The sequence below is a fragment of the Saccoglossus kowalevskii genome, chromosome 9 (genome assembly GCF_978046115.1).
Source record: "Saccoglossus kowalevskii chromosome 9, keSacKowa6.1, whole genome shotgun sequence".
Lineage (NCBI taxonomy): Eukaryota > Metazoa > Hemichordata > Enteropneusta > Harrimaniidae > Saccoglossus > Saccoglossus kowalevskii.
In genome coordinates, this window is record NC_140649.1 from 13,469,883 (window position 1) to 13,482,543 (window position 12,661).

The window sequence follows — 12,661 nt, forward strand, 5'->3', positions numbered from 1 at the left end:
AATGACTTATGCAACGCAATTACAGCCACCAGAAATTATTTCTGAACTTGTTTTAACCAGAAACCAGAATTGGTAAGGTTTTCTTTTTGAGATGTTTCTCAAACACATTCAGCCATGATGTAAATAAATTCAGTTTCTTTAAGTTAAACATGGTGAAGGTTGACGGAAACAATATGTCCTACTTTGTACATAAGAAAAAAAAACATTGTCAAGTCGATATTCTTTTAACCTGGACGGTGTCCAGTCACATCGATGTATTAAGTAAGCAAATATATCTGCAGTTTCGAATGATGGCATGTGATGTAGGTTTTTCTCCCAGGTTTTGATATTATACGGATTTTCTAATGTCAGGGTAGATTCCTTGTCCTGAACTGTACGGCGACGCTTGCTCGAGGTTTCGCGATCGTCAGGCTCTAGAGGGTGAACTTTTAACTCATTTGCAAGTTCCACGAGTTCAATCAGCTTGGCCTTTTGTGTATTACAAATTATTCCTCGTTCTTGTAGAAACTGACGTAATTCAGAAACTTTTTTCGAATGCAAATTTTCCATTGTTACGCTTCTGTGAACAGCAAAAAACAATCCCACTGGGAGTACACCCCCTCATGGCGAAACCTTGTAATGCATATGTAAATTAGCTGCCATTGGGAACTCGAAAATTGGGAATTTAATAGTATATTGCATTTGAATGGCCAACATATAACAAAATTCTAAACAACTGAAATACATATCCTGATGTACTGAAAATAAACGTAATCATGACGGGCAAAATTATAAATGAGCACTCAGAAGCACGGTTTTCATAGTTTACGAAGGGTCTAAGATGCAATGACTTCTATGATGCGTTTTGTATGCCGAGCTCTAAAGAAAACAACATAATTTGTAGCGAGCGGTTTTATCAAGTGCATTCTGGGAAATGGACGACATATATTACTAGGTGAATCACATCTACTCAGAGCAATTTTGATTCCAGAAGTGCATTTTAGGACTTTTTGTCAATAATTATAAGTCATAAATGTCTATCAGTACATTCTACATATTTTCACTTCACACATTTACTTGATGTCCAGTGATCTAACTTGAACATCACCTAAATATCAAGTGTTAAAACAGTAGATAATCGTTCTTCAAACTTGACACCGTAATGCGTAAACTTGAAGTTTTAAGGGTTCACGCGGGAGTTGTATAGACACAGCATCTTATTCATCACATAAGAAGAAAAGAAAACTATTAGCTAATTAAATGCATACCATTTCAAATAATGTAACATTAACTCAGGCCGAATTCGCACACTACAGGTCTAAGTGCAGTTCTACACCACCGAACCAACAGCAGTGAGTCCAACGCTGACAATAATAGTCCGTGGCCAACATATTAGACGCAAACGCTGATTGTATCCTTAGTAGGACTATACCAAACTGAACTCGCACCACTATGATTCCATGGAGTAGACTTTCCGGGATTTACCAGCATTCGAGAACTTGTATCGTCAGCTGTTGTGTCGCTGCTATTAGCTGTAATTGTGTGATTGGGACATACGGTTGTTGATGTGAATCATTCAGCTATCAGTCAATTCTCATTTACAGTTTCATCTACCTTTCTAAAATATTCGTCCTTCTTCTTTATTCAACTTTATTAGACCATGGCAGTTACACATGATCAGTTATCGTTATGTCAATAACCGTTCATTTATTAAAAATAATTAAAAGTTTCCAACTGTTCGAATCGCCATCATTGTCGAACACGATCATAACTACAGAGGGCGTGTTCCACATGCCTAACCCGTATTAGGCCCTGTGTGACCGTGAGTGACCCATGTGTTTGTAAAGGGACCGGAACCAGGTAGGTAGAGGCATGTACTGCATGATATCATAGACCTTAGAAATCTCATTCTAAGGTCTATGATGTAACACACAACACACAACGACATTATCGAAACAATAGTTATCTCCCAGAACTATACAGTCTGTAAACAACATGCATTCAGTAGAAATTATTTTCAAGCGTAGCCCGTTCTATCTCGAAACCGTCATCATAGAGTGTGTTGATAATGACATTCTCTCCCGTGTTCGGATTAACCGTTACATGTAATTATATCGTTGAACACAGACATAACTACGGACTCTGAGGTTGTGGTCGACCTACCTAACCCTTATTACGCCACTGTTATAGGCACAGTATGACCGTGAGCAAAATGTAATTATTAATCCCCGTTAGTAGACAGGCCTGAACCGAAAGTCAGAAGACTACATATCATACTCATGTTAATATGGGGTAAAGTTGGTTATAGTAAACGCATTAAGATGGTGTTAATTAGAAAACTCATTGTTTGTTCTTGTTTATGATTGGCGGACTGACGTTTGGCGGATCGTGAATCAGGCAGTGTTGGAGGTGGTGTATAGCAAAGTGTTAACCTGAAAACGTTTGAAAATGATTGACCCTGGTAACGTTTAGCGTATCGTGACCTAGGTCTGTCTTGTGACAACGCTGCATGACACATTATTAATACCTGTGATATCGAACACGATATGACCGAGCAATGAGCGGAAATTACTATATAAATGACGATGATACTATGCATCTAACCCTATCCCAGACATTTTGCCCACATGTCGTCCCGTGACCAGACTCGTAAATTACATCAGAACATTGTGGTTAGTCATCATGTACACCTTATCAACTAACAACAAAACAATTGTTTAAATGTTATACTTAATTACTATAGTTTACAACCGGGTTGCATTATTGACCTTGCCAGGTAAATACTCATTTAGTACCATTCTGTCCAAAGCTTTATGTAATGAAATGAAAATAAGGCAAGTTGCTATGGATACATGTGTCTATAAAACATTATGTCATTTGTAAATAAATTAGCTTACGTGCCCAGATTTCGAATCAGAACCACATAGTAGAACTTAAGAACGATAATCGAAGTTTACTGGGACCAACATTGACATTACTATTATCTAAGAGATAAGAACGGGTTAAGTAGATCTGTTTTTTACCGGAGTGCTCATTTATACTGGAATTTTATGGTTAATCGTCAATTACACTTATCAACAAACTATAACAATCGTTTATTTAAATTCTATATTTAGTTGCGGGGTTGCGTTACAGGTTCAAATCCGGGTCTACATACCTACATCAAATGGTTGCATTACTGGCGTTTTCAAGTAATACTTATATAGTACCACCTAACCCCACTACGTACGGTATCCCACGTATAGGGCTGAAAGCTGCTGGTAACAAACTTGTTGTGGTCGATTTTTCAGCTGAGTGGTGTGGACCATGTATAATGATTGGGCCAAAGTTCAAGGTACTAAATCATTTCTTAACGATCTCGGAATGTCAGCATATAAATCAGGCTCTAAGTATTATCACCTTACTTAGCTTGATCAATAAAGTTTTGTGAACAGATTGCTTATTTGTCTACTAGATCATATACGCAAATAATTGTTGTCACAAACCACATACTAGTTTTCGAGATAAATATGTTATTACTTTGAACTGATTGCAGCTAACAAGTTAGACTCCAGGGACAAAAGATAAAAAAACAATCCGTTCTTAAACACGAGACAATAAAACTATGTGTCGGGAACTAGATATAAATCTAAAATGAAAAAAAAGGCGGTAACCGATCTATTTATAAATATAAGGATGTTTTAATATTATGCCCTGCGATAGTACATAATTCTCAATGTGTGACTAACATTAGTTGAAGAACATTTCCTATTCTTTTCACATGTTTAAGCATCACAGCTGACACACGTGCCTCAAAGTGTGAACTTGTCATCAAGGCGAAAATGATCGAATTATTACATTCACTTACTCCATAATAATATTAACACAATAAAATATAATTTTATTATTTTAAAATATTATGCTTTCATCTCATCAGGAAATGTCAGAAACATTCCAGAACGTGGTCTTCCTAAACATTGACGTTGATGAGAACTCGGTAAGTTTTACAATTGTGAATTAACAAACTGGAAGTCACTTATCTATCAAAAAGTGTATCTAATCATTCACGGCAACATATTTGACATTGATGTGGGTCTCTCTCTCTCACTACAGGAAACAGCACAGTCGTGTGGTGTTAAATCTATGCCAACTTTTCAATTCTACAAGAACGGGAAAAAGGTGAGATCACGGAAACCCGATTGATGAAGAGCATAGTGCATCTATTTATCATATCAGTTTTTAAAACTATTGTTCCCAATTTATTAAGATTACGTGAATGTGAAAGATACATATGCACAATAAAACGCTGTATTTTGGTGTTGTGTTTCTTACCCATCAGCGCTAGATTCAATTTCTTCTCTTGACTACTTATCTTGTTGTAAACAATTTTAATTATGGATAATATTATTTCACAGATTGATGAATTTTCTGGAGCAAGTGAAGCGAAGTTACGCGAGACCTTGAAGAAACTGATGTGAAAGTGATAGCAATTAGCAGCGATGGATTCAGAGGGCTTTATGGTGGCTTTACAGTGCAGACAAGACATATCAATAATGTTGTACCCTACACCTAGATATACATATATCCCAAAATGAGACAGAACGTTGATTGATTATGTAATGATTATGTAACACAGTTATTGAATGCGTAATCAATAAATTACGAAATATTGAAGTTAAACTTTCACTCTCGTGTTTAGTTACAGTCGTCATCAGCGCACGAAGCAGACGACCATAGCGAGGGGGACACAATTGCGCGTGTTCTCAGGCTACGACCGCTCCGCTTTAATTTAACATCAGAATCCTTTCTGATGTAATTTTCTAGGAATCCTATTTGGAAATGATATGCCCAATTTATTTATAACACAAATAAGAACCAATATTTTTAACTGTGTGTGGGTAGAAAAGTCATTCACTATTAAATATTATAATGGTATTTGATTGAAACAGCTCTCTTTCTATTAGAAGATTGATTGTATGCAACATTTATGAAAATGACTCCTTGTCTGATCTGGGAAACTACGTGTGAGTGACCTAAAGTAACTAGCTACCGGCTTCTCTTCTTTCACCTCGAATGAATTAATATACGTATTTTCAGTTGTTGCAACAGTAAGCCAGTTCGGGTAAAAATATCTCACGTTTGTACCGTGGGGGGGGGGGCGCAGACAAATTCAATAATATGCACCCAGACAATGCAATAGATCTCAAATACTGGCTGGAGGATTCCGTGAAAACTAAATTCATATTGGGTGCAGTAAACCAAAAATCAAATTCGTGATGACAGCACATATTACAATAATTGAAAAAAGTCTAATTTGTGAATAAAAAGTCTCCCTTCTTTTTTCAAATGGGAAAACCCTTTCGTCTTCAGGTAAGATATTGCCGACGGCCCTAAAGCTTGTATTGTATATAAATAATCCAGGTTGTAGGTAAATTCGGCTCACTGAATACTTTAGATTACTGGCAGTCGATCTAAGCCCTGGCTGTGGAAATTAATATGTGGCTCTGTAACATATGGACTACTTGCGTATTTTTAATAACAATATACTGTGACACTAACACGTTACATTTAACTTCAGCAGCTTTTACAGCGGGAGCTTTTCATAATTGGAATACTTGGAATTGGCCAATACTGATGAAACAAAAAAGACTTTTTTTTCAAAAAACATTATGTCTGTAATTTGGTGAATAATGTCCATTATGTTCATAGAAGCCTGGTAAGATTGAATAACGTGACTGTACCGTGGGGCACTTTCTGGTCACCTGAATTATTTGGGGAAAATCTGGGTTTATTTTGCATTTTTTTTACATTAAATAAAAAAAAAATCAATTATGTTATATAATACCCAACAGAATGGTGTATGTTGCCACCATAGATCTGCAGCCTCGTGTCTATACACAATAAATCAATGACATCGTTATGCACTCTTTAACAACTTTTTCAAAAAAAAACTACTTTGAGTTTGTATTGCCTGCAAAAAGTAAACTGAGTTTAGAGTCCCTTAAATTTTGAGTAACTTGGCCAACAATAAAACCTGAACGTTACTGCGTTTGCAAGTAATACTAAAAATTAATGATTTTTCTTCTCTGCAATAAATCCCGTCATGCACTGCTGTTTGAATGCCGTTTCGCGCTAAACACAACTAACCTAGGGGGTACGCAATGTTTGACGTTCACTCGTTCGCAGAGGTAATATGAGTGAAATATCTTTCTTATAAATTTGAATGGGAGAGGAGGCATAATGACTATATGACTAATGTGTATCTTGAAAGAACTTTAATGAAAAATGTTTTACAACAAATATTGCTTTTACAGTATAAGTCTGTCTTTGAACGCGGCTCGGTGTCTTGATGATGCTGAAAACTCAAAAACAAAATTTCCACGGAGCGGCTCGGGGATGTTTGGTCATTTGCAACTAATCCATGATTTGAATATCTTGCGAGTACAGCAAATGTTGTATTTATAATAATTTATAATTACTTGACATAATCTAACATAGTGGGATATATATTGATGTGTAATACATTGACGTAATCTTCAAAATGAAACACATTTTAAGAACTGTTGATCCGTGTGAATATGGCCAGACATGATGAAAATTAAAATAAGTTATTGAAAATATATTCAACCATTTTTTTTAATCAACTTTGTTTGTACTAATAGAATGAGCAGATATATAACCTCCACAAATCCCATACATAACACGCAGCTTACAATGCAGCAACCTTCCAATATATCGGTATAAATGCATAGCATTTACCTCCCACTGTTAACGTCTATCTCGTAACTGTGGAATATTTATCCAGGCGTATTACCCCAAACCATACGTAATTGGTCTACATATGTTTAGCCAGTGAGGGAGTTAAAGCACCTGGTCTCGGAGAGAATGCTTTACAACTGATAACACAACAGACTCAAACCAATAGGAGCGCTCGCATTTGATGAGTGGGCATATCACAAGTTTTATTTATTTCCCTTATGCATTAGTTGAACTTTCTTCAAATTCGATGGACATGTTATTCATTAATCGAATATATTGCATACATCTTTCTTCCATTCATCCGCCCATCCATCCATCCATCCCAATATTGTATTGTATTTTATTTTTTGTACGAGTTGGTATTTGTATTAAAGGAAATATTTTGTCCACCGAACGTGAACGAGAACAGAGTACATGTATACCACATTCTTGCACACGATACAATTCACGGTCTCGTGCGAAAACATTGGACCCCCCATCTAAAAAAATGCCGGAACTACTGTTTCTGTCACTGTCTCGTTTATGAAATAGTTACGAAAAAAACGTTTTCCAAATTTCCCACTATCCATTCCACTGCATTGGCAAGTATGGCAAGTATTGTGTTTTGTTCTGGAACACTGTGACCAGGGGATATATATCGGATTTTACATGTATCTGTTTAATTTTTTTAAAAGATTCCGTTTATTAGTAAATAGCGCCCTCACTCAACAATAATTAGAATGAGTGGTTGGTTAAAAGTTTGATGAGTCAGGTGCATCTATTGGCTAAGCTTGTTGTACATAGATGCAAATGAGTATAGGAACTATTAATGCTGTAGGTTGTGTTGGGAGGGGTGGAGGATTTCATGTTTGCACTGACTGGTTGTAATGTGCTATCTCGTTGTTTTCAGAATGCAGCCTGATATTTGTTGCTTTCTTGGATGTTCAATTGTGACTACAATTTTTGTGGTGGGTGGAATATTTGTTTATTTGTTTGTTGAGTCATTGTTTAGACACATTTCGTGACAGTATCTTCTATTCTATATTCTGAGAGAATATTTTGTAATTTTTGATAAAAAATACCATTTCCAACTTCATTTTCTTTGATACATGGGTGGACGTCTGGTCAGATGCGTTCATTTCATGGCGATATTTTACATTCTCTAGTTTTATCGAATATTGTTGTCACTTTTTAGTAAGAAATGCTATTTTCAACCTTTTTAAAAAAATACTAGCTCAATTCGTATCAAGTTGAAAACAATTGCATTTGCCATAGCAACAGCCATATTATTACTATGATTGTGATTCAGAACTTTGTGGTAACAATGACCATCGCATATCACTAATATATCCCCATATAGAACATTTTTTACTTTGTTTTGAATAAGTCACTCTACAAAGACAATTGAGCTATTTAAACTATTAGACTGTTTTAGTAATGGATAAATCTATAATAACTCTGAGAAAATTAATTTTTCCCTTCACCTAGTTTTGAGAAGCATGAATTTATGGCTGTTAACTACCGATATCTCAAGAAACGCTAATCAAATTATATATAACTGTGTAAAAATAATGCCAGCCCTGAAAAGGTTTTGGTTGAAATTTACTAAATCGAAATCTATTAGTTGAATTAATGTGGATGGTTTGATCATCAAGTCTTTTATATATTTGCAAATCACAAATTAATGTTCGTTGAATTTAACAATTACACACCTACCGAAAAACCGTGCTTTTCTTTATCGTTTTCATCGCTAACACCCGTAGAACTATTATTTTATTTGAGTGTGTTGTCACCTGTTTCTGATGGGTGACGTCACCATCACAGATTTCATTCAGATTGATGGGATATATATCGAGTTTCGAATGTTGAATATGCCAGGCAAGGCTGTAAGAATGCACTTTGCTCTTATCGAAATGTCTGACCCAGTTTGCTAGTTGGCGATTTACAATTAGATTTAGAATTATCTATCATTACGGTATTTAATCAAATAAATGAGTTTGGTGATTTTAAAAATTTCAACTTTACATCAACGAGTCCTCCGAAAAACAATGTGGTATGTTGCTTCGCACAGCTGTGCTTTATGACAACTATCACACGGGACTATATTCTTAGTGATGAGATTGATGAGCACACGTGAGCTGGAGTCTGTGGACAAATACATTCGCCGTATTGTGACTGCTGTTCAGACGTACGTATACGTGTATTCGCATTAATCACAGTACAAATGAAGTGGTTCGTAGTTGTACTTTTTCTCGCTACAGTCGTCAGTGGCACAAAGGTAAGTTAATCAAAGTAATCCTTGGATAATCCTTTTTTGTATGAATATGTTTCCGTTACAATTACGGTGTCGTTAACTAAAACATTAAAAACATTTCAGAGAACTGGAGTCACATGTAAGTGTGTGCACGACTGTTCAATACATTCTATTTCAAATATTCGACAGACCTGAACATTATTTATGTATTTTGTTTTGTATTCATTTATTGTGCAACTTTGTCCTAGTTATTGCAGTCGTATGTGAGCAAAGAGCAAAATACACACAGACAAACTGGGGTTCCACGGTCAATGCCAAACTACTCACAAAATTGATTGGCTACCAAACGTCAATTTTATTATTTTGACTGATTGGTTGTCTTTGTCGGTGGGCAACATTTTCCCAGAAGTTCGTTCGAGTCTTGACCACATACATTTTTTTATGTCCGCGATTTGACTTATACAATACCATCTAGTCGGACGGGACGGTGATCACTACAAGTCATTTTAACCGCATGGCTCGGCAGAGGCGAATCCTGCATTTTTTGTTGTAATATATATCTGTTTGCATGTACAATTTATATACTAGTTACACTTTTTTTCTCTTTGTCTCGTCTTTTTTGGCTCCTAATGATATCAAATCATCTTCATCTTTCCCATGCTGCTATCAGGTACCCTGGTCTCGTGAATGTGATGATCGGGAAAACCATTCCTGGGTGTACCTTGTACACTTGGGTAATAGTGTGATTTACCCAATTAATAATGGATGTATTTGTATGTTGTGTCTCCATCACCTCTGATATAGAGTGCTCTAAAATAATACTGATAATTCTGACTGGAAAAAGCTGCAATTTCCCCTGATTCTTGCTACCTACAACTACGACAGCAAGGATGGCGACAAAACCTGCTTTTTTATCCCAGAGGCCAAGATGAACATGACAACTGTCTTGCACGTCAAATGTTCGAGTGTTGAGTCGAGTACGAGAATGATGCTCTCATCTATTGGCCCTCCATGGGGATGCTTGTTTGGTTGTTGTTTTTAGTAGAATTTGAACAATGTGGATGAATTCATACTTCTATGCACTATCGGTCTTTAGACTAGCCCTGTATCATTTGGCTACCATTGCTGGTCTACTCGCCAATGCTAATTGAGTATGCATGTCTTTTCTATTTAGACTACCACAACGGTTGTCGTATCGGACTAGAACTTCTTCTTGTGAACTTCGGTCAGAAAGTGAACTAATGTCCTCCTAAGGTTTAACATTTCGCTTACTTTTAGGTCCACTTCCCCGTCTTTCAAGTTTAATGCACTGTCCTAGCGATGGACCGACTTGGCCTCGTCACATTTTGAAGTCCGTCGTCCATCTGGGTTGGGATTGGTAATGATTTTTGTGTGTTTACAGTTACACTATAAAACCCCAAAAGTGTAGGTCTAGATTGTCTGGTAGACACATATATAGCACATGTCACCGATGTTCTCTTAAAAAGACAGTCGTTGGGGTATGGATTTATGACGAGTTGTGCAGCCACGCGAATGACATTTTGACAATGCGTGACACTACGTACAACCCAAATGGTCCTCTTTTTATGACTACCCTTTTACTTTTTTTATGATACCCCTTTTGCCACCACCCCCGCCATAGAACCGATCATTTCCTAACATTCGCGTAATTCGCGTTGTTCAATTATCTACCTCCGCAAACTGGTGTATTTTCTGTTTGAGTTTACATGCTCAGTTGGTCGCGTGAAACGAAATACCAAGCAGTAAATGAAGTACACGCATTCTTTTCAGTTGTCGATCTGTCGTCATAAACAGTTGCATAAACAGCATGTTAAACCCTCAGTGTGCGTAATGATGCGCATGCCAAACAAATTTGCATATGATCATATATTTTTGGGACATGTCTTATTTGTTTTATTATGTTTCTCCAGGAAGAATTTGTCACTGCATTGAGCGGTGCTGGTGATAAACTGGTGATAGCTGAGTTTGCTGCTGATTGGTGCGGGCCTTGCCAAGGCATCGAGCCTAAGATCAAGGTAAACTCAGAAGCGTTCGATTTCCCAGTCTCTTTGACCATCAGGCGTTTTTACAGTAAACGGTATTTGGTAATAGTATGTCCTATTCATTAATGTTCAACAGGTCATGGAAGAAGAATTTCAACAGGTGGTCTTTTTGGAAATCGACGTTGATAAAGATTCCGTAAGTTTATATATGTACATGTATTAATCTCACATTGTTCCAGACAGTGGTCGAAAATGTTTGCTGAGCATACATGTGAATGTTATTAAAGGAATTTCTGATCGTTTCACAGGAAACCACTGAAGCTGCTCATATTAACAGAGTGCCGACTTTTAAATTCTACAAGCACATGGAAGAGGTAAGCGTTATAAATATTATGAAATTATTCTTAGACGCAAAAAAAAAACAATTATAAAAATCATACCCGACTATTTCACAATAACATCGCACGCCTTTAGTGCACCCTTGCACGTGACACATGTCGTCGATCCGTAAATCGTCTCTTCGAAACTAGGGTGTTCTAGTTCTGAAAAACAGTTTCCCACTAAACGTGTATTCTTGTGAACAAAAAAACAAAAACAACAGTTAGTAACTGGGTAGTGTTTGCTGAATTAAAACCTCCACATTTGAAGGTTAGCCGACAGACATAACTGAGTCCCAGTATACAAAGCAGAATTAGACACGTCGAAAACAAAAAAAAAGCTGCTCCTATCTGACCGGTCTGACATAACACACACATACACCATTGTTCTTCCAGACAATATGTAAATTTAAATAGCAGCTGGTAATGCAATGGATCAGGGATTTCTAGAACTATAGTCTATTTCATTTAAAATCAATAAGCAAGAATAAATATATTATCTGAAATATATTTCAACCTGTAACTGAAATTGTATTACAACGTTATATTACATTAATTCTGTTAAACATACGGCAATAGAATATTTCAAGTAATATTGTGAATATAGTAAGATATTGTAAGATATAGAGCTACAACTCGAAGCTTCTGGCTTTAGAATTACCGAGGCACTCCTCGGTGTTGAGCTGAGTATAACGAAACATTCAGGTTATGCACAGCTGGTAAACGAAAACAAACATTCGTGAATTGGAGAATTGTTCTCATGTCTATAATAAACCAATTATGTTTCAGGTGTTGACCATAGTTGGTACGGACGAAAGCAGCATACGCAATGCCGTGATGAAATGGATGTAACACTATGGCTGCCCACGTGACCAGAGGGCGATATATACGGTTTCAGCTTTACGCTGATATGATTGATACAGATTCAATATTAATAAACGCAGAAGAATGTACAGATTGTAATTTTGCCTTATAATTATTTTGAATGTAGTATGTTCTGTATTATGTTGAATGTTGTATTTCCTGTATTATGTTGAATGTTGTATTTCCTGTATTATGTTGAATGTTGTATTTCCTGTATTATGTTGAATGTAGTATTTCCTGTATCTGCTATAGTCACTGACGTTTTACGGCTTGTTTCAAAGACTTTATCAATGTTTGTCAGCCTGGTCTTTAACAACATTTACCAGGATATGCAATTAACATAACAAATGTACATTATCACATTGCATATTTTATTATGGAAATTAATGGCCAGCAAAGGCGACGGGTCAATGCACTGTCAGCAATTAAAATCTTGCCTGAAAACGCAAACGGAATTTGTAAACTAT

At 36.4% G+C, this 12,661-nt stretch overlaps 2 protein-coding genes across 3 annotated transcripts; both read left to right on the top strand.

The window, feature by feature from the left end:
- Positions 1-1,800: 1,800 nt before the first annotated feature.
- LOC144360553 (thioredoxin-like) lies at positions 1,801-4,638 on the top strand. Of its 2 annotated transcripts, XM_078013227.2 has the most exons (5): positions 1,801-1,839; positions 3,270-3,313; positions 3,896-3,955; positions 4,072-4,137; positions 4,374-4,638. In XM_078013227.2, the coding sequence occupies exons 2-5, from the start codon at positions 3,293-3,295 to the stop codon at positions 4,434-4,436; spliced, it is 210 nt and encodes a 69-aa protein (XP_077869353.1). In that variant the 5' UTR covers positions 1,801-1,839; positions 3,270-3,292; the 3' UTR covers positions 4,437-4,638. The 2 variants fall into 2 exon arrangements, with proteins under 2 accessions (XP_077869353.1, XP_077869352.1); XM_078013226.2 differs by lacking the exon at positions 1,801-1,839 and having other exon boundaries at positions 3,105-3,313.
- Positions 4,639-8,819: 4,181 nt separating this feature from the next.
- Positions 8,820-12,293, top strand: LOC102802943 (thioredoxin-like). The gene is made up of 5 exons (XM_078013222.2): positions 8,820-8,974; positions 10,882-10,986; positions 11,090-11,149; positions 11,262-11,327; positions 12,120-12,293. The coding sequence occupies exons 1-5, from the start codon at positions 8,921-8,923 to the stop codon at positions 12,180-12,182; spliced, it is 348 nt and encodes a 115-aa protein (XP_077869348.1). The 5' UTR covers positions 8,820-8,920; the 3' UTR covers positions 12,183-12,293.
- Positions 12,294-12,661: the final 368 nt, after the last annotated feature.